Source organism: Syzygium oleosum, unplaced genomic scaffold, assembly GCF_021117445.2.
Source record: "Syzygium oleosum isolate NSW1041296 unplaced genomic scaffold, Sole_v2.1 Sole_v2.29, whole genome shotgun sequence".
NCBI lineage: Eukaryota > Viridiplantae > Streptophyta > Magnoliopsida > Myrtales > Myrtaceae > Syzygium > Syzygium oleosum.
In genome coordinates, this window is record NW_026607513.1 from 803123 (window position 1) to 827551 (window position 24429).

The 24429-nt window shown below is 40.5% G+C and overlaps 2 protein-coding genes and 1 long non-coding RNA gene across 3 annotated transcripts; all 3 read left to right on the forward strand.

Annotated features, from left to right (window-relative positions):
• Positions 1-2722: 2722 nt before the first annotated feature.
• Positions 2723-3264, forward strand: LOC130135218 (uncharacterized). The gene is made up of 2 exons (XR_008814668.1): positions 2723-2834; positions 2974-3264. It is a non-coding gene; the product is annotated as an uncharacterized LOC130135218 (long non-coding RNA).
• Positions 3265-10267: 7003 nt separating this feature from the next.
• Positions 10268-10756, forward strand: LOC130135194 (uncharacterized). Its single transcript, XM_056303740.1, has 2 exons — positions 10268-10405; positions 10460-10756. Exons 1-2 carry the CDS (start codon positions 10268-10270, stop codon positions 10754-10756), a joined length of 435 nt encoding a protein of 144 aa, XP_056159715.1.
• A 12968-nt stretch (positions 10757-23724) lies between these two features.
• LOC130135195 (defensin-like protein 37) lies at positions 23725-24137 on the forward strand. Its single transcript, XM_056303741.1, has 2 exons — positions 23725-23796; positions 24030-24137. Exons 1-2 carry the CDS (start codon positions 23725-23727, stop codon positions 24135-24137), a joined length of 180 nt encoding a protein of 59 aa, XP_056159716.1.
• Positions 24138-24429: the final 292 nt, after the last annotated feature.

Genomic DNA, 24429 nt, shown 5'->3' on the forward strand with positions numbered 1-24429 from the left:
GGAGGCCATTTGGGTCGCACGAAAACCCATTTTCAAACCGTATTAAAACTGCCCGGAATACTATTCATCCCGACCTTCTTGTCTTGTCGAATTTTTATAAAATTTTCCAGATCTATTTTCAATAAAATTTCTTCACAAAAGTTGTTGGGGACTTTCTTTTCTATGACATATAAAAATTTCAAAGCTTTTCAAGGTGATTTTGGTGTTGAAAGCAATGTATTTTGTGGACAAAACAGTCTGTTAGAGCGAACTGATTCTGGTCTAGTTTCGAGGGACGAAAAAGCATGGTTACAGATTAAACTGGATTTCGTGTTCTTCATAAGAAATGTTTATCAAGATGTTTTTTTATGATATATCCAAAATTTAGAATTTTTAGAGTTCGTTTACTATTTATTTTGATGGGATTTCGGTCACTGTGTAAACTGTCCAGATTTACTCTGATTCTATGGATGTTCATTTTTATGAGCGGAATGGTGGGGGTGTCGAGGTTGAATAGTTGCTGCCCTCATGACTGGAATTGATGCTTGAATGTGTGTTTGTATGTTCTAGGGACTGAATTGAAATGGTTGAATTAGGTGCCTTTGGGTGCATTTAATTAATGTTCGAGTATGTGAACGTGTGAGATTTGAGGCTTGTGATGTGCGTGTGATCACTAAAAAGCCCTGAGGCGTGTTTACGCGGGGTATAGATAAAATATGGCGTGTTGGCATATTCGCGTGATCACTTAATCCCTGAGGCGTGTTTACACGGGGAATTGAACGGCCTGAGGCATGTTTACGCGGGTCGTGATACAAATGTGGGGACGGAGGCGTGTTTACACGGGCCGTGGAAAGAGATTGAAAGTGAAATGTGTGATGTGGCAAGTGAGAATGTGATCGGGCCTGAGGCGTGTTTACGCAGGTCGCGATAGGAACGTGTGATGTGGCAAGTGGAAAGTGAGATCGGGCCTGAGGCGTGTTTACGCGGGTCGCGATAGGAACGTGTGATGTGGCAAGTGGAAAGTGAGATCGGGCCTGAGGCGTGTTTACGTGGGCCGAGGAAAAAGATGGAAAATGAAATTGGTGTGTTAGTGCATGAATGAGTGTGAAATATGGGGTTCGGAATTGTTGTGTGTACGACGTGTACTTTTGGGCATGAGAATGGCTTGAAATGTGCATGTGGTTTGAAATTTGTGTATTTGAGACTAATGTGCAGGTTGAGCCCAGGTAAGTCCATTTGTGTGTGATACGTATGTATTGAGTGATTGTGTGTTTGGACCTGTCTGGAGATACGTGGTAGCTTAAGTGGGATTTAGGCTGTCAACTTATTGAGAGTTGTCTCATGGTTGCGTAACCAAATTATTTCAGAACCCCGTCCTGAGTCATGAATCTACCGCCGTTGCCGCAGCATTTTGGTATCCCAATGCACATCGACCATGCAGTAGTAGAATACCCTATAGATAATCCGATCGAGATTGAGGTAGATTTTGAGTCGTCAGAGGAGCAAGTGAATCAGGGGGAGTCAGATTCAAGTTCGGAGGAGACCGACTCGGAGTGGACATCATCTAGAGTTTGTAGGGGTTAGCTGAGGGTAGGGTGATCATTTTTGAAGTACCCTTTTTGGAGTTAGTTTGCACCCAGACTACTGGTCTCTTTTGATGTTAGCGGTGTAAATTTTAGAAGCCGGTATGCTTAATAGTTTTATTGTGAATGTGGTGGGTGTATGAAGTGGTTGGTTGTTGTATATGATGGATTGTATTGGATATTGTAAAAATATCACAGTGTAATATAGTGCTTGGCGGGTGGTGATTTGTCTTTCCCTATTACCCCATGATTTTATTGTCAGGGTTTATGTTCTCGTTTCCGCCTTGTTCGAACTCTGATGTGTTGGGTTAGATCGGCGATGTTCCTGGGACGTCGCATTATTCGACCGAAGAGAGATGTTGCGTGCTCGATGGGGTTCGGGGCGTGACAACGGAGGAATGTATCCAGTATGATTGGAGACTTTATTGCACAATGTCTTCAAAGTGTAACCAAGTCACGCGGCCGTGAGCTACGACCTTAACTATAAGACAGAGGGGGGGGGGAGCGCGGTGCGGGTGTTGGCGCGTGGGTGTTGCGGCATCGTCGATAATGAGGGGCATCGGCCACGAGGTGGCTCTACACCTGAACCCCCCAAAAAATGAAAAATGAAGAATTCTGGGAAAGTTTATAAAAGGCAATATTCCATAAAATACATATTCAATGGAAATTGATTTAAGAACTTTCCAAATGACATGGAGAAACGTATCCAAACGCAGGCAATTTATATGGAAATAGTCTTATGCCCTCAAAGAATTCTCTGTCGCGCATATCTGGAAGGTACATATTCTATGGAATTTGATTTAAGAACTTTCCAAATGACTTGGGAAATCTCATCCAAACGGAGGCAATTTATGGAAATAATCTTACGCCTTTAAAGAATTCTCTGTCGGGCTTATATGGTCCATAATTATTCAATGGAATTTGATTTATGAACTTTCCAAATGACATGGAAAAACTTATCCAAACGGAGGCAATTTATGGAAATAATCTTACGCCTTTAAAGAATTCTCTGTCGGGCTTATATGGTCCATAATTAATCAATGGAATTTGATTTATGAACTTTCCAAATGACATGGTTTAACTTATCCAAACGGAGGTAATTTCCAAATGATCGAATTGCTTATATATGGGATGGGATTTTGTGTAATTTTCCACAGCCAACTATACCATCATAACCTAAAGAAAAGTGAGAAAAGAAGGTCATCAGAATGGCTTCCGGAAGGGTTTGTTTGTTCATAGGTCTTCTCTGCTTCATTTCTCTGTACTTCGCAGGTAATGCTAGCTTCTGCTTCATAAGCCTTCATTCGTTCTGTTTCAGTTTAGACCTCGGTTGAGACACATAAAGCGAACTGTTTAACTACTTGTTTGGGGGATGTCTTACGTTGATTTCTTGCGTTCTTGTGTATCTCAGAAACTTCAGTTGCGAGGGAGGTCCCGGAGCCACCAATTGAGCATAAGAACATTGGGCCGTGTTCACAGTTCGTGGACGGCTGCTACAAGACTTGCGTGGGAAGGGGGTATTATCTTGGAGGGAATTGCGTGACTGGCGATTCGGGGTCGTTCTGCATTTGTAGTGGTTAGTAGATGAAATCGCGTAAGTCTAAGCCAAGTAAAACTATTTGTTCTCGTGGTTCAAATAGTTATGAATAAATTCCCATCCTCCATTCAACTTTCTTCAATTAATAATGTCTGTTTGGTGCAACTTGACTCATAGCTTCCCTTACACTCCTACGTTCATGTTTCTTCTTTTCTCTTTATTAGTTGATGAAGGTTTTTACAAACTTTGCAATCTTGCAATGTGTACATGATATTGCTACAATCTAATCTATAGTTGTAGACTTATATCTTAACTGTTGGGATCCTATAAGCTCTCCCTTCCCGCAATTTAATGCCTATTCTTGGTATTACTTCAAGAAAGATGAACTATATTGGAGGCACAAATTTTAGTTCAATCTTCACAAGATCAATTTTGAAATCAAGAAATTTTCAAGTACACGACCATTCATAAACTATGAAAATGTCAATGTTGTGAAACGCTGTTGCCATTTTGACACCTGCGCGACCTCAAATTACAATTGCTTGTAATAATTGTTGTCGTGGCGAAGTAGTCCAAGAAAAATCAGAATTTTGATGAACTAAGGCAAGTGTAATGTTTTATAGCAACACGGATAGTAAATCTTCTCGTTTTATAAGCAACGGATCTTCTCGATTTGTAACATCGGAAACTGCTTAGTCTTCTTAATTGCTTGTGGTAGCAGGAGTTGCTACTACAAGAGAGAACTAGAAACATAAATGGCACCAGATTTACGTGATTCGATCTGAGTGTCGTCACCTAATCGAGAAGATGCAATGCCTAGCTCCGTGTGTTTCTTGGAAATTTGTTTGATTTTCTTATGTTTAATTGTCATGTGCAAAGATAATGGAAGTTATTTAATGGAAGTTATTTTCGATATTTTCTTTTATCGGAAACTATGAATTACAATTTCGAGAAAAGACTCGGTTACGATATCGGCAGACTGGTTAGGGAGCCTTGTTGGGGCTGCGAAGGTCCCGGTTCAGAGTGTTAGGACCCAGGTATAAATGGACTGCCACATTAGCGATTGCTGGCCAAAATTAGTCAAGAGAACTAGATTACATTGTCAAATCGTCAAAATGTTTAGGACTAAATTGAGTCAATTGTAAAATTTAGAATTGAATTGGCATCCGTATTATAGGTTTTAGATTTTTTTTGTAGTTATCCCGAAACTAGAATTGCAAACGTTCGCCTCCATATAGTGTTAAGATGATATGTCACGAGATCCATTTGCAATGCCTTCATTGCCAAACATATTATTCACGCAATCATATTTGCAATCCATCTACACATTATTGCCCTTCAAGTTGTCCTTGCTAGATTCATTTGTAGCGTGACGGTCCACATGGACTGGGTTTGGACATTCCCAATGGAGTTTCAGAATTCTAAGAAGAAATTAATAAACTGTGTTGACTAACCAAAGCATTTACATCTTCCTCCCATGACACCTTCCTGGGAATCAAACGCAGTGAAAAATAAAGAAGGAATTGTAAAACGCGCTCGCTCTCTATTCCGAACATGATATTTTGCGGGCATAGTACATATACTAAATTGTGGGTCATCTGATCTGGCGGGACTCACGTAAAATCCAGTGTTTTCAAAACCGGACCGGTCCAGCTGACTCTACCGGGTGCCGGTTACACCAGCCGAAGTCAGTCAGGGCAGTGTTGCCCTTACGTTGAAAATTGGAATTTCTGACTTTGTAAAATAAAGAAGATATTGCGTGGACCATAGTTTCAAGCTCGTGCACGGATGGATGAAAGGCAATTTAGAAATCATACAGATATGAAGTCAATTTATTTCTCATTTTTAGAAAGATTTATGAAGTTAAAGGCCATTAAAAGCTATTATCAGCTTTGCTGTGCCACAACGCTGTTATTTATGTGCATTTTGTTATGAATATTGGCTATGATATAACTTTAGCTCACCTCTTGAAATGGTCGGTTTGAGTCGTTTTACCGGTTGAACTAGTCGAACCGCATACAGATCACCTCTTTGGAGAACACAACTCGAACACAACATCACTTTAGTGATAGAAATCCGAACGAGACACTACACGACTTAACTTGAAACTATATAATGACATTAACAATTTCTTTTTAGTACGTCATAATATTTTTCTACTTGTAATTATTTATATTTTGACATCAAATTTAGTTTTTCTTTCTTCATATTCAAGAAAATTGATTATGTGGGTCATTTTATGATTTTGTCTCTCAATTTGAGCTTTGCAATAGGGAAACATAGAAGTCAAAAAAAAAAAAGGAGAGAGAAAGGAAACATAGAGTAAAAATTGAAACTGATTGAGGAAGTTTGGTGGTTTCCTCGAAATAATTTTTGTGGCTGACCTTTTTGACCGTCACACCATCATTCTAAGACGGTCATGCTAGCTGCTACCTTTTTGTTTTATGGGGAAGTGCATCCCATTAAATATTCAATGGTATTCTCTTCTATCTTCCACATTAATATCATTCAAGGCGTGATTCTATTGTTTATAGGTTTTGCCATAAAAGGAACTCAATGAGATCCTATTATTATACAAGATCTGCAATACATGTGAGGTGGCTGTTAAGGTGATGCTCGAATTGCCTAGTTTGGATTCTGTGTAATTCTTCACGACCAATACAATTATAATCTAAATAAGTGTGAGAAGAGAAGATCATCGAAATGGCTTCAGGAAGCGTTTCTTTATTCATAGGCAAGCTTTGCCTCATTTCTCTTTGCTTTGCAGGTAATGCTATATTTTGTTTCTTAAGCCTTCGTCAAGTTTGTTCTGCTTTAGTTTTGACCATGCTCGGTACCCCTATATGATCCGAAGGCTCAAGGGACGCTTTCTAAAAGGTCCTAAACTTATTGTACTTTCGTCATTTTAGTCGTAAACCTTATAATTTTATCAGTTGAGTCCTAAACCTTTTAAAAATTTGTCAATATAGTCCATTCGACCAATTTTAACCAGAAATTACTGACATAGATATTCGCCGTCCTATGTGGCATGATCGGCGTTGATGTCGACTAATTTTAATAATTATTTTAAATATTTTTTAATTTATTATTAATTTCTTATACTTTTCTTTTCTTTCCTTTCTTTTTTTTTTTCTCCTTCTTCCATTGTTGATTGCCCAGCCTTGTGGAAGGTCCCTCGTCAGGATCTAGCCAAGAACCACCACACCAACCTTGGGCGAGGCTCACCCTCGCTAAATGCAGCAAGGTTGAGCCTTGATGAAGGCTAGCAAGGGTGAGGCTTGACCTCACGTGAAACAGGCGAGGGGCGACCTCGCCGACCTTGGGCGAGCCTCGCTCATGCCAGATCCGGTGAGGTCAAGCCTCGCCCAAAGCTAGCTAGGCCTACCTTTGCCGGATTGAGCCTTGCTCGGTGTTGGTGAGGGTGACCTCGCTAAGGCTGGCAAGGGCGAGCCTCGCTAGTCGTAGCCTCTGGCCAGTTGTTGGCTATTGTTGAGGCTGGGCAATCAACATAGGAAGGAGGAAAAAAATAAAAAATTAATAAAAAAAGTTGAAATTTTTTTAAACAATAATGAAAATTTCGACATCAATACCACCCATGTCACGCAAGATGGCTAGCATTCACATCAACAATTTTCCGGCCAAAATACAAATTTTTAAAAAGCTTAGGACTCAATTTGTTACACCTCGAAACCTACCAGATCGGGGATGACACAGCCATCTTTCTACCTAAAGGACACTGCCTGAAAACCAAAGAACAAACTCCCAAAAATCCCCATGATATCGCTCTCGCTTTATTAGCTACTAATCAAGAAACCTGAAAATATAAGAGAAAGAGGGGGGTGAGCAACCACAGCTCAGTAAGTAGTTCATATCTCTTCTAAGCAAATCGAGCAACTACTATGCATGTATACATAAAGCTATACCAAAAACTCATAATCCAACTCTTTAATATATGTATATCAAACAAAATACGAGTCGTTTTATTTCCTCAAAACTTTATATAAGCCAGAAATATTCATTTAATCACCATAACAAAACAACATCAATGGTCAAGTCCTTGATCAATCTCTATTAAAAACCATGTCGTTGATTCCATTGACTAATCTGAAATCACACATCAATGATTTATTCTATTGATAAATCACATAGGTCAATTCCGTCGACCAATCTATTGCTCAATATCAAACCATGGTTATGATACAACGCCTTGTAACAAGGCTATCAAAATTCCCTCCTTGGCAAGGTCTCCATCTATAATGTGATATTCTTAAATCCAACTCACTTGAGATTTATGAAGTGAATAGTTTATGGACGTGCTTGTAGTTAGATCTCGCCCGGAATTGATCACTTCGGGAATACTAACCGTTAGGGAAAGGCTAATTAGGGATTTAAATTCGCGCGACCAAAAAACTCGATCGTGAACCGACTTTCGACCATCAAAATTGTCGAGGTGACATTTTGAGCCAATGAAGGCCGATCCAAGGATAGTCAGGGATCAATTCGCTGCTGTCATATTAGTGGATCGCGGGTGATTCCGCTTGACCACGAAATAAATTGACGAATGACCCAAACCTATACCAAACGATCGTGCTAGTCGGATCTAGCGATCGATCCTCGCGATTAAGTGACAACCGAGGTCGTCACGACCCGAGTGAACTTGTACGTGTCTTGATTTAGCATCGGCCACAGGTCAATAACGCGAATTTCCCCAAAAGCCACCCGTTAGTACGAGATATGCGCAAGTTACGTTATTCAGAACTCATGCATTAATTAGAGACCAAGTTGGGCATTGGAAATTTGGAAAGTCACGACGGATCATTTGGACGATGTTGTCATTTGCTCGGTTAGCCTCGGATTTGTCCGAATCCTTCAGAAAAATTGAATTTCGGCGAGAAATGGAAAATGACCATTTTACCCCTGGAGATTTGTTAAGGCCAATGTAATTTGGGAAGGGCATTTTGGTAATTTCTCCCTAGCCTTAGAATTAGAGATTTTTGGACAATTTTGCCCTTCAACTTTTTGAGAAATTCCCAAATTGCCCTTGGATATTTTGGAAAAGATTTGATCTCGGCCGTCGATCCCAAGATAAGATCGAATCTAGGCCGTTGATTTGGATTGTGAGAGAGAGGCATGATAGTCTTTTGGTAATTCAATTATTGGCCTAGGACTATTTAGGCCAAATTTCTCTCTCTCCTCACTCTCTCACCTCCTCTCTCGGCTCACTCTCCCTCTCCCCCTCACCGACTGACCGCCCCTCCCCCTTGCTGCGCCGTCGCTCGCCAACCACCGTCCGTCCGCCGTGCCATTACCGTCCCATCACCGAACCGTGACACCACCACCCTCACGCTGTCCATCTCTCTCCCCTCCCGTGGCCGTGAGTGAACCGCGGCCAAGGACGCCGCTTGCCACCGCCTGCCGTCCAGCCAACCGCCGCCGTCGCTGAGCCGCTCACCGCCACTGTGTGCCGCCGTGAGCCGCCGATCAGTCGTTCCCCCTTCCCACTCTAGCCGAGCCAGTCTAGAGTTCGAGTAAGTCGTGCCCTAACTCTATTTAGGATGTCGGGTATCGATAGACGCAATTAGGGGTGGAATCGGACTTAATTAGATGCAGTTTTGGTTAAATTAGGGGCTGTTTTGGGAATTAATTTAGTGGATCGGTTTGAGGATTGGTATGGGCTGATTTGAGGTTGAAATTGTGACGTTTCAAGGCCGAATTGACGCCGAATTGAATGCTGGAAATTGGGACTCGTAATGACGAGTATTTGGCTCGATTTAAGGGCAAATAGTGTCGGTTTGGTGCACGGTACGGTGGCTGGAATGTGATGTTTGTTATGGCTTGAAATGTGTGTGGAAATGCTGAAATGGTGCTCATTATGTGGCTGTGTTTGTGGGCCTGTGAGTGGCCTTGTATGTTTGTTGTACCATGACTTGATTGTTTGAAATGTGCTTCGTTATGTGCACGCCTGGGCCGAATTGAAATTGACTGTCAATTGGTCGTGTTGGGGTTTTATTGAGCTTGAGAAATGCGTGGTTTGATGCGTGCACGGGCCAAGTGTGAATGGCCAATATGTTGGCATGTGGGTGTTGAACTTGTGAACTAGTGAGAAAGTGTGTGTTGTGCGGTACATGTGGTTACAAAAATCCCTGAGGCGGTATCATTACGCGGGGAATTGATCCGTCCTAAGGCGGTACGACTATGCGGGACGATGCCCGGTATTACCGGAGGACGGCCAACCTTAGGCGGTACCATTACGCGGATTGTGTAGTAGGTGGTGAGTGTTGAGCCTGAGGCGGTACCACTGCGTGGGCAAGATACACGGCCTGAGGCGGTACCATTACGCGGGCCCTGAAGTGTTGTTATGAGTTAGTCGTAGTGAACCTGAGGCGGTACTACTACGCGGGTCACTGGCGAGTTGAGCATGAGTTAGTCGCAGTGAACCTGAGGCGGTACTACTACGCGGGTCACTGGCGAGTTGAGCATTTGTTAGTCGCAGTGAACCTGAGGCGGTACTACTACGCGGGTCACTGGCGAGTTGAGCATTTGTTAGTCGCAGTGAACCTGAGGCGGTACTACTACGCGGGTCACTGGCGAGGCGAGTGTGGGATGGTCGCAGTGAACCTGAGGCAGTACCATTACGCGGGTCACTAGCGAGTTGTGTGGAAATAATGTGATTAGGCAGGAATGAGTGCGTGAAATGTAATTAGAACGTGCATGTGATTGGAAATTATACTACTGTGGCTAACGTGCAGGTCGCACGCAGGAAAGGCCCAGGTAAGTATAAATTGTGTGCCTGCGAATTACGTGATAGCATAGGTGGGGTTTAGGGTGTGTGCTTATTGAGATGTAATCTCATGGTTGTTCAACCAACAATTTCAGAACCCCGACCTGAGCAATGAATCCCCCATCGCCGCCACTTGAGCGTTTTGGAGTACCGATGCACATCAACCACAATGTTGTAGAGTACCCGATGGATGATAATATGGCCTGGGTTAAGCATACGACAATAGTTTGGGTAGACGTAGGGTTACCCCTTTGGCAGGTTTATACCTATACCGCTTGGTTCTTCCGGGACGGGGTATATGAGTTTGGCCCCATCCGTGGTTTCGATGTCCCCTTTGACGAAGTTGGGGACTGGGATCCATCAGCCATACCTCCTCCGGATGGCGAGATGACTAGTTTGGAGACTAGTCTAGTGCAGTCAGGACTTCAGCCTGCGCCTGCAGCACCTGAGCCCTTGGGGGCCGAGCATGACTCGGAGCCGGAAGAGTCCCAGGCGGGGTATGATCTAATGGACGTGGATCTTGAGGTGATCCCAGAGGAAGAACCATAAGAAGAAGAACCTGAGGCAGAACCTGAAGAGGCCCCAGAAGACGAGCTTGAAGAAGAACTGGAGGACATACCCGAGGACGAGCCATGGTACGAGCCAGAGTATGTCCCAGAGTACGATCCCGAGTTTGTGCCGGAGGACGAGTCAGATGATGAGCCAGTCGAGGAGGAGCGAGTCGAGGTTCCAGCGGAGTTGGGTGATATTAATAACCCAATTGAGATCGAGGCTGAGTCGGAGTCCTCAAAGGAGCCGACAGTTCAGAGGGACTCAGATTCAGAGGCCGAGGAGTCAGATTCTGAGTGGACACCAAGCAGAGGGCATAGGAGTTAGAGTAGGGATTTAGGTATAGGTTTTTGGAAGTGTACCATTTTTTATGATAGGATACCCAGGCTATCGATCCTTTTTGACGTTGGTGGTATATAGGGCAGAAGTTCGGTGTGCTTGTATATATTGTGGTTTGTAAATTGTGGATATTGTATAAATTTGAATCAGTAATGGATGTGGTTAATCTCCCATGTTTACCCCAGTTCTTATTCTCCGGGTATTGATTGTGGCTTTTGCTGATGGATATAAATCTCTGATAAGTTAAATTGGGTCGGCGATACCCTGGGATGTCGCATTATTCGACCAGAGAAGTGTGCCGCGTGCTCGATGGGGTTCGGGGCGTGACATATAAAGCCGATGGCTCAGCTTAGAAAGATATCCTAACTCAGTATGCATACCCCTAAACCCTTCAATGGGTTCACAGTGATATTGAGCACAAAACACACATCCTCCAGCAATCAAATCCACAATTAATATCACCAATTACTTTTACAAAACAAAGCACATAATCTTTGTCAATTTCGTTCATCAATTGGAATACACTTCACAAACCAAGTATGTGACATTTCACAACTCAACTCAACCACCAAAATCCTTTTCATAAAGTATTTCTCAAATCATTCGAGAACTCGTTTCTTAAACCATAATACATTTCACATACCCATTTCATAAACCAAGTTCACAAATCAATATATATACCTCGTTTTGCAACACCATTCCTAAAACATATCTTAAGCCATTTACAAATACCAAAATATAGTAAATGTCCGATCCATATTTTTATGCAACAAACAGCATTATAACAACTCATACGATACTCAAATCCTTATCACTTTCAAAATATGAGTTTATAAACTTAAAGAAAAGATAGCCCCACTCACCTGGGAATAGTTACAATTAAACAACAAAGATTACTTGAACCGTCAAAGTTGCAATCCTATCAAATAAGCGAGAAACAACATTAAAATCGAGTGAAACACTACCTCGACTACGACTCGGCTAAACTAGGCTTAGACGCTAACATAATGACTAAAAAGTGCCCACAAATCTCTTGTCCATAGCGATTATTCAAAACCGATCGCAACGTGGAGCTTGAGCGCAAAACTTGGTCATAGCTCTCTCCATCGAACCCCATTTCAAGCAAGCATATCGTCAAAACAAAGCCCATTCAAAGAACTACAATAACTCCAACTTGGCCAACCCAAACTCGGGCCAAAAGGCGATGAAAATTGGCATATAAAGCTGCTGTCGCACACTGTTCATCACTTGCGGCCAACTTCAAAAATTCATATCAGGCAAACTATAAGTCCAAATCGAGTTCCACAAAATCCCACGGCCCTACAACATCCTAAACTACAAATTCTATAAATATATATATATATATATATATATATATATATATTATATGCAGTTTATTGACTCAAAAATCGGATTACGCAGTTTGATGTTCACAAACTCCAAAATTGTGCCCTAATTCCAAAAAAATACTCCAATTGCACGAACAAGGGGTGCGAATACTTATCGGGCGTTGCAATATGAAGTAACACCAGCTTGGTGAGACTCCCGTGGTAAGTGCGTGCTCTTTTTCCTCTTCTTGCACAAGTGAGCTCTCAGCCACTCTCTTTCTCTCTCTTCCTTGCTTTTCCTTTTATAAAGCACTGTCCACTTTCTTTCTTTTGTTGAATTTTCAACCCCTTTTTATTTTTTTAGTCAAAATGTCCAAATATTATACAATTGGAAAAATTAAAAGGTTTAGGATAGAATTAGCAAATGTGTAATAGGTTCATTCTCCTTCAGTTTTGACTATGCTCAAGACCCGTATCTGATCCGAAGGCTCAGGGGACATTTTGTTCTATTCAAAACAATAGATGTTTTGTATTGTTTTGATTTTTAATGTTTCTTGAATTCATGTGTATCTCGGAAAGATTAGCTACGAGGGAGGTCAAGAAGGGAACGATTTGAAGAGCGGACATAGGGCCGTGTTCAAAGTTCACCTACTGCAACAAGGCTTGCATCGAGTGTAAGTTTCCTATGGGTGTGTCTTGCGAGAAGGCTTGTAGAGTTGGATCCAATGAGTGCTATTGCAAATATACTTAGAAGAAACTACATAACTTAGAGCGTAGGAAAACTGTTTTTCTTTTTCATCGTTTAGATCGTTGTTGTGAATAAAATTCCATCTTGAATGATGACTATTTGGTGCGACTTCACTCATCACCTCTCATATTTACACTCTTGACGCGGGAGCATTTGACTTGCGATGTTCATTCAAGTAAAGGTAGATTTCGGTCATAACATACTTCGGTGGATCATCAACAAAGGGACTTTCGACCGAGTTACCGATAAGGTTATCAGTACACCAATAATACTTGCTGAATGCAAAATTAATCAACAATATATCTATGAGAGTTATTTAAAGCAATTTCTTATGACATTTGCTAATTTATTAAAGTGACTATTGGTTGGTTAAAGATGGTGGAAAAATTTTGGAAGATAAACCACAAGGATCAAGATTTCAAGTTTCCATGCATTATCAATGTATTTCTAAGTTCCTAGGTCTCAACTGTTATGTGAGTGTCAAGAGTCAAAGTCCTTAGTTCAGAGGTATTTGAATGCTTCCTAGTTCCCAATTCCTCAAATGGTTGGATAGTCCCATGTCTCTTTAATGTTTGTTTATTTCCTGAGTCTTAGTTTCCTATAAATAGAGGAGAGTCCTCCGTTGTAATGCAGAAGACTTTGATAAATGAAAATATATGAGATTTTTCTCTGCGTGAGCGATTATCTTTGGAGAGTGGATGTAACGTCCCGGATACAACTAACAGGTTTCTTTAATCTTTTCTGAATTCTTACATCGCAAACGGAAGGTAGCGTGCGATTAAGGTCAGCACTTGTAGCTTGAATTAACATATTTACACAACACATTATATAAAGTGGAGAGGGAAGATCTTACTAATTCATTAAAACATTTAAGTAAAAGGGCGGAGACGGAACTAACGATTCACAAAAGACGGGAGGACTCAAAAAGGTACTGGCTCCCACTAGGATTAACAAAGATCCTACATAACAAATGCTACTGTCTCAAGTCCATCATCACGGTATACACAAAAAGAAGCCACCCCGATTCCCTAACAAGTCTTCCCACATCTATTGATCCTCCTTAGTCCACTATCGTACTAGGAATCTCTTCCGGGTCACTTTCCTCGGACGATACTTTGTTGAAAATGGGAAGTTGAGAGAAAGGAACACAAGAGAATACTTAGAATACTCTTTGATATTTTTGTGGCTTGGCTCTATAAAATGATTCAATCTCAAGCCCTTTTATAGGTACATAGAGACCCTTCGTACATTATATGCATTTAATAAGACCTCATAAAACTCCTAGAACTTTGTAGTACATGAATCTTGAAAATCTAAATGGACTAATTAAATGCATGACACATACATGAACTACATCAATGCACCTAGGAAGAAGTACACGGATAATACCAATCTTAGAATAATGCACCTAGATTCATGAATCAAGTTTAATTTTCAACATTCTCCCTTAAACTTGATTATATCTAGTGACTCCAATCGAAGCACGCAATCTTGCAAAATCTTCAAACTTCAATGCCTTAGTGAAGATGTCGGCAATTTGATCATTGGTCTTCACATATGCAAGCTTCACTTCTTTCTTCTCAATGCACTCTCTTATGAAGTGAAATTTTGTGTCTATGTGCTTGGTTCGATCATGAAAAATGGGATTCTTTCCCAAAGCAATAGCAGACTTGTTGTCAACATAAATTGTGGTAGCAACCTCTTCTGGCATGTGAAGCATCTTCAACAACTTTCTTAGCCATATTGCATGACATACACATGATGCAGCAGATACATACTCGGCTTTACAAGTTGAAAGAGTCACAATTTGCTGCTTTTTTGAACTCCAAGTAAATGCAGTATCACCCAAGAAAAATAAGAAACCGGTGGTGCTTTTTCGATCATCAACATCACCACCCCAATCACTATCACAATATCCATGAAGCTTGAAGTTTCTAGCAGGAGAATAAATTAAACCATAATCAAGAGTACCTTTTATGTATCGAAGTACCCTCTTGGCCATCTTCATGTGATTCTCGGTAGGTGCTTCCATGTATCGACTAACAAGACTAACACTATAGAGGATATCGGGTCTTGTGCAAGTTAAATACCTCAAACTTCCAATAAGGCTTCTATAAAGAGACGCATCCACCTTCTTACTTTCATCAAACCTTGACATCTTTGCTCCACATTCGATGGGAGTGCTCACCGGCTTACATTTCTCCATTTTGAATTTCTGAAGAATTTTCTTTGCATAAGCTTCTTGAGAAATGTAGATACCACCATCAACGTGCTTCACCTCAATTCCAAGATAGTACGACATAAGCCCAATATCGGTCATCTCGAACTCTTGAGCCATCACCTTCTTAAATTCTTCAAACATTTTTACATTGTTGCCGGTGAAGATCAAATCGTCGACATACAAACATACGAGCATAAAACCTCCAGCTTGATCTTCTTTGACATATAGAGCATACTCATGTGGACACTTGATGAATCCATGATCTTGAAAATATTTGTCAATGCGACTATACCAAGCCCTTGGTGCTTGCTTTAATCCATACAAAGCCTTCTTCAACTTCAAGACCTTATCTTCATGTCCTTTGACAACATAGCCCAAAGGTTGCTGAACATACACTTCTTCCTCAAGATAGCCATTCAAGAAAGCGGACTTAACATCCATTTGATAAATTTTCCATTTATTTTGAGCTGCCAAGGAAATAATCAAACGAATAGTTTCCAAACGAGCTACAGGAGCAAATACCTCATCATAGTCAATGCCATGCTTCTGACTGTAGCCTTTCGCAACGAGTCTTGCTTTGTTTCTTTCCACTTTTCCATCGGCATTTTTCTTCACTTTATACACCCATTTTACGCCAATTGCCTTTTGTCCTTTAGGAAGGGTTGCTACTTCCCATGTGCCATTCTTCTGAATTGCTTGAATCTCTTGCTCCATTGCATCTCTCCATTTTGCATCCTGCACCGCTTCTTCAAAGTTTAATGGTTCAATGTCAGCAAAGAAACAAAATAAACTTGGAGTATCAATAACTTCCGTTTCTTCATATATGTTGATAAGATTCCTTTTGCGCACCGGCTCTTCAGAGGAGCTATCATGGGAACCTTGAGAAGTAGGAGATGGAGGTGGAGTAATAACATCTTGATGTATTCTTTGGCTTGATTCTCCCTCTTGTAAAGGACAAATGACATATTCATCATTTTCAGCAACATTCCAAACCCATGAGGCATTTTCATCAAACTCTGCATCTCTTATAATCACGATCTTCCCATTGGAAGGATTGTAGAACTTGTAGCCTTTAGATTTAGGATCATAGCCGATGAAGACAAACTTCTCACTTTTTTCATCAAGCTTAGATCTCTTCTCATCTGGAATATGAATATAAGCAATACTTCCAAAAACACGTAAGTGAGAAACACTAGGTTTCTTACCACTCCATGCTTCTTGAGGTGTCATGCCACGAACACTTCTTGAAGAAGATAGGTTGGACAAATATACCGCACATGCAACGGCTTCGGCCCAAAATTCCTTTGGCATCTTTTTGCTTCTAAGCATGCTTCGAACCATGTTGAGAATGGTTCTGTTCTTCCGCTCTACGACACCATTTTGCTGTGGAGACCTTGGAACAGTCAAGAAATGACGAATCCCATTGGTGTCACAAAAGTTTCAAATTCCCCGAAGTGAATTCTCCACCTCGATCGGTCCTTAATGCTTTAATATAATAGCCACTTTCTTTCTCAACAAGGGTCTTGAATTTTTGGAATGCTCCAAAAACTTCATTTTTAGCTTTCAAAAAATAGACCCATGTTTTGCGAGAATAATCATCAATAAAGAGTAGGAAATAATTGGCTTTACCATGTGAGGATGGTTTGATGGGTCCGCACACATCGGCGTGAACAAGTTGGAGTGGCTTCGATGCTCTTGAAGTGGCCTCCCTAGGAAAACTTTTTCTAGCTTGTTTGCCAAAAAGACATCCTTCACACATTTGGTTGGGATGATTGATTTTGGGCAACCCATGCACCATATCTTCGTTCGCCAAAGTCTTCAAGCTACCAAAATTCAAATGGCCAAATCTCAAGTGCCAAAGCCAAGAAGTATCTTCAACACAACTCTTCAAGCACCTTGGATGATCAACTTGAACATTGAGTAAAAACATTCTATTTTTCTCCATAGGCACCTTTGCTATCAACTTATGAGAATCATCTCTCAAAAGAAGGCAACGATCTTTCAAGTGAATATCATATCCCATCTCAAGTAATTGTCCCAAACTTAGAATATTAGACTTCAAAGTAGGAACATAATAAACTTGAGATATCAAAAGATGACTTCCATTTTTAGCACGGATTAAGACATCACCTTTTCCTTTGATTGGGGCTTTAGTATTATCTCCAAAGATGATGTTGCCATTCACCGCCTCATTAAGAGTTGAGAATGACTCTATGTTGCCACTCATGTGATTTGCGGCACCGGTATCAAGATACCATGCTCCTTTCTCTCTTTCTTCATTTGTTGCCAATAACAACAGTGTTTCGTCTTCTTCTTCTTTAAGTTCAATATAATTGACCTTCACTTCATTGTTTGTAGTGGCACTCCTACATTCATTAGCATAGTGCCCAAATTTGTGACAGGAATAACATTGAATATTAGCTTTATCATACCTTCTCCTTTCACCTCTATTGTAGCCATAATTTCCACGTCCTCTTGTTTGAAAGCTTGACCTTTCATTGATGGAATGTTGATCTCCGCTCCTTCCACGACCACGACCACGACCAAAGTTTCCTCCACGGCCATGACCATGACCACGATCACGGCCACGATTTTGACCTCTCCCATGAGACAATTCTTGCTTTTTCATTTGATCTCTCAAAGAGACCTTAGTTTGGAGTACTTGGGTCGCCGTCTCTTCCTTCTTCTTTAATCTTTCTTCATATGCTTGCAATGACCCCATGAGCTGATCAAGGGTCATAGTCTCCAAGTCATTGGATTCCTCAATGGCAACACCAACAAGATCGAGCTTTGAGTCAAGCGATCTAAGAATCTTTTCAATAACACGAGCATCGTCAATATTTTCGCCATATTGCCTCATTTGATTGGTTACGGAGGATACTCTAGTGAAGAAATCAGAAACGGATTCGGACCCCGTCATATGTAGAGATTCGAACTCACCACGTAGAGATTGAAGACGTACCCTCTTCACCTTGTCAATTCCTTTGAAATTATTTTCTAAAATATCCCAGGCTTCTTTGGCCTTTGATGCGGAAGCAACTTTCTCGAACATGGCTTCATCCAAGCCCATGTGAATAATAGAGAGGGCATGTTGATCACCTTTACGAAGCTTGTTCAACGCGTTCTTTTGATTTTGATTCAAAGCCGCTTCATCCTCCGGTTCATCATAGCCTTTTTGAACAACTTCCCACACGTCTTGTGAGCCAAGCAATGCCTTCATGCGAATGCACCATTGCCCATAATTTTGTTTCGAAAGCTTGGGAATGGCATAAGGAAAAGAGCTATTCATCTTCAACCGTAGCTCTCGATACCACTTTGTTGAAAATGGGAAGTTGAGAGAAAGGAACACAAGAGAATACTTAGAATACTCTTTGATATTTTTGTGGCTTGGCTCTATAAAATGATTCAATCTCAAGCCCTTTTATAGGTACATAGAGACCCTTCGTACATTGTATGCATTTAATAAGACCTCATAAAACTCCTAGAACTTTGTAGTACATGAATCTTGAAAATCTAAATGGACTAATTAAATGCATGACACATACATGAACTACATCAATGCACCTAGGAAGAAGTACACGGATAATACCAATCTTAGAATAATGCACCTAGATTCATGAATCAAGTTTAATTTTCAACAACATCCACAATCCCTCTATCGCCTCCATTAACACCATTCGCTCCGCTAGTTCCATTGCCGCCGTCACCACCACTTCCACCATCGTCTCAAAAACACAAGGATTCTAACAACTCTCCATGTCGGTTCTCAAACCATGCTACAAATTTATAAGAAACATGAGGAAGCCTCCCCACATCTACCCAAACGATAATAACCTGACAAGTATATACAGTAGTAGACCTAGGAAAGATCACATCATCCCAAACAGTATCAACAAAGAAATATGTTCCATATCAAGTTGGAGGTTGGGCATTCATCTCAGCGATCTGAAAATGTTTAAATCAACAAGAGTGAGCTTTTGCCCAGCAGGAAAACAAGGCAATTTCTTAAACCCAAAGATCTAACCAATTCCAATTCCAGCACAATCAACATAGCATCAACAATAACACATGCTCCAAGAATAATCATGCAAACAGAATTAGCCGAATTAGCCAACAGAATAAGTCTCATAATCACCAAAATAAGATTCATAGTCATCACATGCATTTGTATCATATATTCCCATCATCATCATATCAGGTCCACCCCTATCTCACAGTTCAACTGGGGGCAAGCCAGTCCGTGCGGGTCACTTTCAGTCCACGGACCAGACTTCCACGGGTCGCTGGCCATGGGCTTTCACTCCGGGGCATCTGTGGGACGCTGGCCACAGGCATCTCCTCCCGACACCCTACCCAGTTGTCATCGGGAAACTCTCGGTTCGCTGACCAAGACTTAGCTGGCCACAGGCATCAACATCTACGGGTTGCCATCCGTAGGCATCTACGGGATGCTGGCTGTAGGCGGTGCTCAATATCTCAAATCCATACTCAATATGATAAGATCATATAATACTGATATCCATAAACTCACAATAACATATCACCACGACGTTATGATAGTATCACATATAAATCATTGCAATTTAATCACTCATCACTATCACCATAATTGCACCCACAAGGTCATCCCATTTCCTTATCCATTTCTCATCCAATTAAGGCCAACCATACTTCATTTGAAAGCTCATGATGTGCACATCACATTCTCAGAAGGCCTCGGACCACAATTCTCACGTTTTCAAGTAGAAAATAGGGAATTTTTACAACTGTACAGAATCAACTTGTTTTACACTCTCGACGAATTTGGGACACCAGCTATAGTAAGAAACCTCCAAAAATTATCTAATTTAAATATGTGTTAGGAGAGACCTAAATGAACAACTTTCATGGAGGACTTGAACACTAAAAACCTTGGTAAGTACTTTTTTTTTGTGGCTCAAGACAGGAACAAAACAAAACTTTTCACTAAAATAGAATTATTGTTTCTCAAAAATAACTCTCCAGGACCCAAATCACTTCTAAAAATTTTGGATTTAAAATATGTTGTAGAAGAGGATGTCTCCAAGAACTTTTATGAATGAAGTTTCTCAGAATCGTTCTAGAAAATTGTACAGAAAATTGAGAAGACAGAAAGGTCACTGAAATAGTGCAGAAAACATCTTGAGCATGGTGAGGAAAATAGACCATCGTCCTACCCAAATCACGTTGGAAAAACCTCAAATTAAACTATGTTATAAAGGGAAGGATTTCTAGCAACTTTTATGAAGGACTCAACTTAAGATTTTGACTCTTCAAGATGGAACAAAAAAAATGAAGAAAGAACGAAGCTCTGGGCGACCAGATCTACCCCTCCTAGGTCCTCATGTACTTTTCACCCATTTTGGTGTTGACAAAGCTCACGGATCTTCCTTCCCTTCCACAACAAACTATCAATCAACTATCAAACATATAGAAGTCATAAGTTCATTGCCTTTGCATATAACTTGGTTCGAGAGACTCAAAATCCACGTGCGAGGCTCACCGAGCTTAAATCTATGGCTAGAATGCCCTTGGGCTCTAGAATTACACATGCACCAGCACTACCATTCTCGGTTCCTTCCATGCAAGCTCAAATAGCAACTTTCATTCACATTTAAACCTTAAAACTCGAAGAAACACACATCCACACATACACAAGAGAGGTGCTAAGAATGGGCATAGATTGAAGGCCTTAAAATCAAGCCTAAGTTCCCTTGCCTTGATCTAGAGCTTTAGGGGATCCTTCAATAAGGTTAAATGCAACCTCCAGTGGCTGTTATTGGCGAGACGAGGGAGGAGATAAGGCGGTGAGGGCGATGGACAGCTGTTGGCCGGAGAGAAAAAGAAAGCGGCGTGAGAGAGAGAGAGAGAGAGAGAGAGAGAGAGAGAGAGAGAGAGAGAGAGAGAGAGATATGGGCGTGGGGGGAGGAAAGGACGCCGGTGAGGGGCCTAGGGGAGAAAGAGCTCATCATCTTGCATAAGGAAAAAGAGCTACAAGCTACCTTCTAAGTAATGATTAGAGTGGCTTTCTTGCAAGAATATTTCATGCAAGAACCCTTATTAGGCAAGGGTGGGCGGCACACTTGAGTGCCCAAGGTTACCCACTAATTTCCAAACTAATAAGACAAGAAAATGTGACAAATGTACAAGACAAAAAGCAATCTAGTGTTAAAAGGAAGAAAAAGGCCACTTCTCCCCCTCCGTGCAAGTTCTTGTTCGGCCATACATGGGGTGTTAGGGCACACTTTGTGCTCTAATACCTCTAATTAGATCATACCATAAAATTTCCACATTCATATCTTTTCATTTAAGCAATCTAATGACCCTTGTACGAGCGGTACATCAAGTATGCGCCAATTAAAATTCCTCCGAGTAATCCCACAAATTTAAATGACTTTGGTGCCTCACGGATCTTAAATCAAGGTCCCTCAATTAATCCAACTCGTCGAAACAATCGTACCTTGCTCATCACTAATTCCATTTCATATAGCACCTTAATCGATTAGATGAAATTTAGGATGTCACAATGGATAACTTCTATATCGGTTTCTTTATTCTTGGAGATTAAATTACTCATCGATGGTGAGCTAATAAGAACTTTATTCTCAGCTAGTAGTTTTCCTTTAGACCTTGGTGGTGAGCTTCTCCTATCACAAAGTCCTTTAACTTTGGCAAGTGGCTTGTCCATTAAGCCTTGGAAGTGAATTTCATTGATTGCGACCTTCATCCTCGGTTGGTGGAGTGTCCTTTATACCTTGGTAACGGTCTTAAACTATCTTTCGGTTACCTTTTTACCCTTTGGTAACTATTGTTGGGACTAACTTTGCAACCTAAAGGAGGTGAATAGGTTACTTTAGAGATTTTAAAAACTTTCACGGAAAAGATGTCATAAGTAAATATTGGGTTTCACTAGATATATGAGAAGCAATGATTCACTTATGTGCTAGAAATGATAAACAGAAGGATAAGCAGCTACACACAAGGATATATAGTGGTTCGGCTTTGATTCCAAGCCTACGTCCACTCTCACAACTAACAGCCAAAACTTGGGCTTGGTTGCACTAGTAAATTACTGAACAAGTTACGCTCAGCATACATCACTCTCATAAATTGATAGATCACATTATCAGGAATTGGGTGCAATTATTACTTGGTACAGTTCAACTTTAAACACAATCATAATCTAGTAAGTGCTATTATCAGACAGGAGTTTTTTGCTCAGTATACGGCGTGTAGCAATTTCTAGAATTTTATGAGCACTTTCTTTAACTTGTTGACTTCAAAAGACCCTTTCTATCATAGGCATCTTCAATATAATCATTGATGATGTCTTAGAGAAGCAAAATAGCCGTTGGTACTGCTGTCCTAGGAACTGACTGCCTATACAGCCTTTTTTGTAACTTCTACAGACTTTCCTAAAATAGCTTTTGCTGTTGTTCTGTAGTTGTGACTCTGACAAATTGTCAAACGACCTGTTCTCCTCTCTATCGGATCTTCTATTGTGCAAGTCCAGTCAACAACGGCTATAATAGTGAGAGAACGGTCATATTAAATGATCCGTTACCTAAATATTATCATTTACTTGATCTTTTCAGCTTCAATGAGACATCGTCATTTAGCTGATTTTTGTGATCGATGGTGTTGTTTGTATGATCCTTCAAGGACAGTCTTATGATCTTTTCTTCAATGAATTACACCATGAGTATCACTCAATCCGTTAAATATATCTACACTTAGATAACGTAGATATTATACAAAGGATAGTTTGAGTATCATCAAAATTTATTTGGAGATGTTTCTCCAACAAAGGTGTAGTAACTGCTCCTCGACAATATTCAACAATTATGCATCTTCAAAGAACTCCCGTTGACCTCATCTATACTCCTTTATTTCCACAAGCTTTACTCATCCACGTTCTTGAATAATTGCCTTCATCATGTGTGGATAGCTTCGTAGTCGTCGATTATCGTTCTATGACTAGTTTTCTAAATAGCAACAATTACCTCCACAATGTGCATCCTCAGTGCCAACCAACTTGATGATTTAAGTTTAAAGTGGTATTTGAAATACTTTTAATGAGAATTTACTATCGGCACCCATATTGGCAATTATCAACCCTCCGTTATCATATGTCAACAATCATACTCTTGGCATTAAAAAATATCGTCATCGATAGCCACATGTTAACTCCTGCGCTCATCGATAGATTAATACGTGTAAGATGGCGCTCATGTGATATGCACGTGAGTATTTGTATAACCATGACCTGATATTTTTTTGGTGTCAACAATAGTATATTTAAGTAAGGTATTTTTTGTTTATGGGAAAGTGCATATATCACAGCATCCCATTAAATATTCAATAGGATTCTATTCTATCTCTTCCACATTAATATCATTTAAGGTGGGATTCTATTCTATCTTCCACATTAATATCATTTAAGGCGGGATTCTATTGTCTATACATTTTTCCATAAAAGGGACTCAGTAGTAAATTATTATCCAAGATCTGCTAGCATTCAATACTCGTGGAGTGGTTGTTACGGTGGTGCTCCAATTGCCTATATATAGTTGCGATTGTGCATAATTATTCACGACCAATACAATCATAACCTAAAGAAGGAGAAGAGAAGGTCATCAAAATGGCTTCGGGAAGGGTTTGTTTATTCATCGGCATGCTTTGCCTTGTTTCTCTTTGCTGCGCAGGTAATGCTGTATTTTGTTTCGTAAGCCTTCGTCGAGTTCATTACGCTTCAATTTTGACCACCGTCAAAACCCATATCTAATCCAAAGGCTCGAGGGATGCTTTTATCTATTCAAAACAATAGATTTTATGTCTTGTGTTGATTGCTAACATTTCTTGAATTCACGTCTCTTAGAAAGATCAACTGCGAGGGAGGTCAAAAAAGTAACAATCTAGAAAGCGGACATAGGGCCGTGTTAAAAGTTCCCTGACTGCAACAAGGCTTGTATAGAGTATAAGTTTCCAATGGGAGGGGCCTGCGAGAAGGTCGGTAGAGTTGGATCCATTGAGTGCTATTGCAAATATACTTAGACAAAATTACATAACTTTGAGCCTAGGCGAACTGTTTTTTCTCATGGTTTAGATCGTTGCAAATAAAATTTCATCTTCCATTCAACATTCTTCAATGAATGACGACTATTTGGTTGCAACTTCACTCACTGCCTCTCATATTTACACTCCTGCTGTTCATGTTTCTTATACTTTCTTTTTACAATCAATGGACATTACAAGGTTCGCAAGCTTGCAATGTGTACATGATATTGCTATAATATGATCTTTCGAGATCGATTCCAAAATTGAGGAGTTTTAAAGTATATGACAA

Bases quoted from the DNA above. Each gene is read 5' to 3' on its own strand.
- LOC130135194 (XM_056303740.1), top strand. From the start codon at position 10,268: ATGACTAGTTTGGAGACTAGTCTAGTGCAGTCAGGACTTCAGCCTGCG. The intron at 10,406-10,459 runs GTGATCCCAGAG...GAACCTGAAGAG, and splicing joins TAATGGACGTGGATCTTGAG to GCCCCAGAAGACGAGCTTGA.
- LOC130135195 (XM_056303741.1), top strand. From the start codon at position 23,725: ATGGCTTCGGGAAGGGTTTGTTTATTCATCGGCATGCTTTGCCTTGTT. The intron at 23,797-24,029 runs GTATTTTGTTTC...CCGTGTTAAAAG, and splicing joins TTTGCTGCGCAGGTAATGCT to TTCCCTGACTGCAACAAGGC.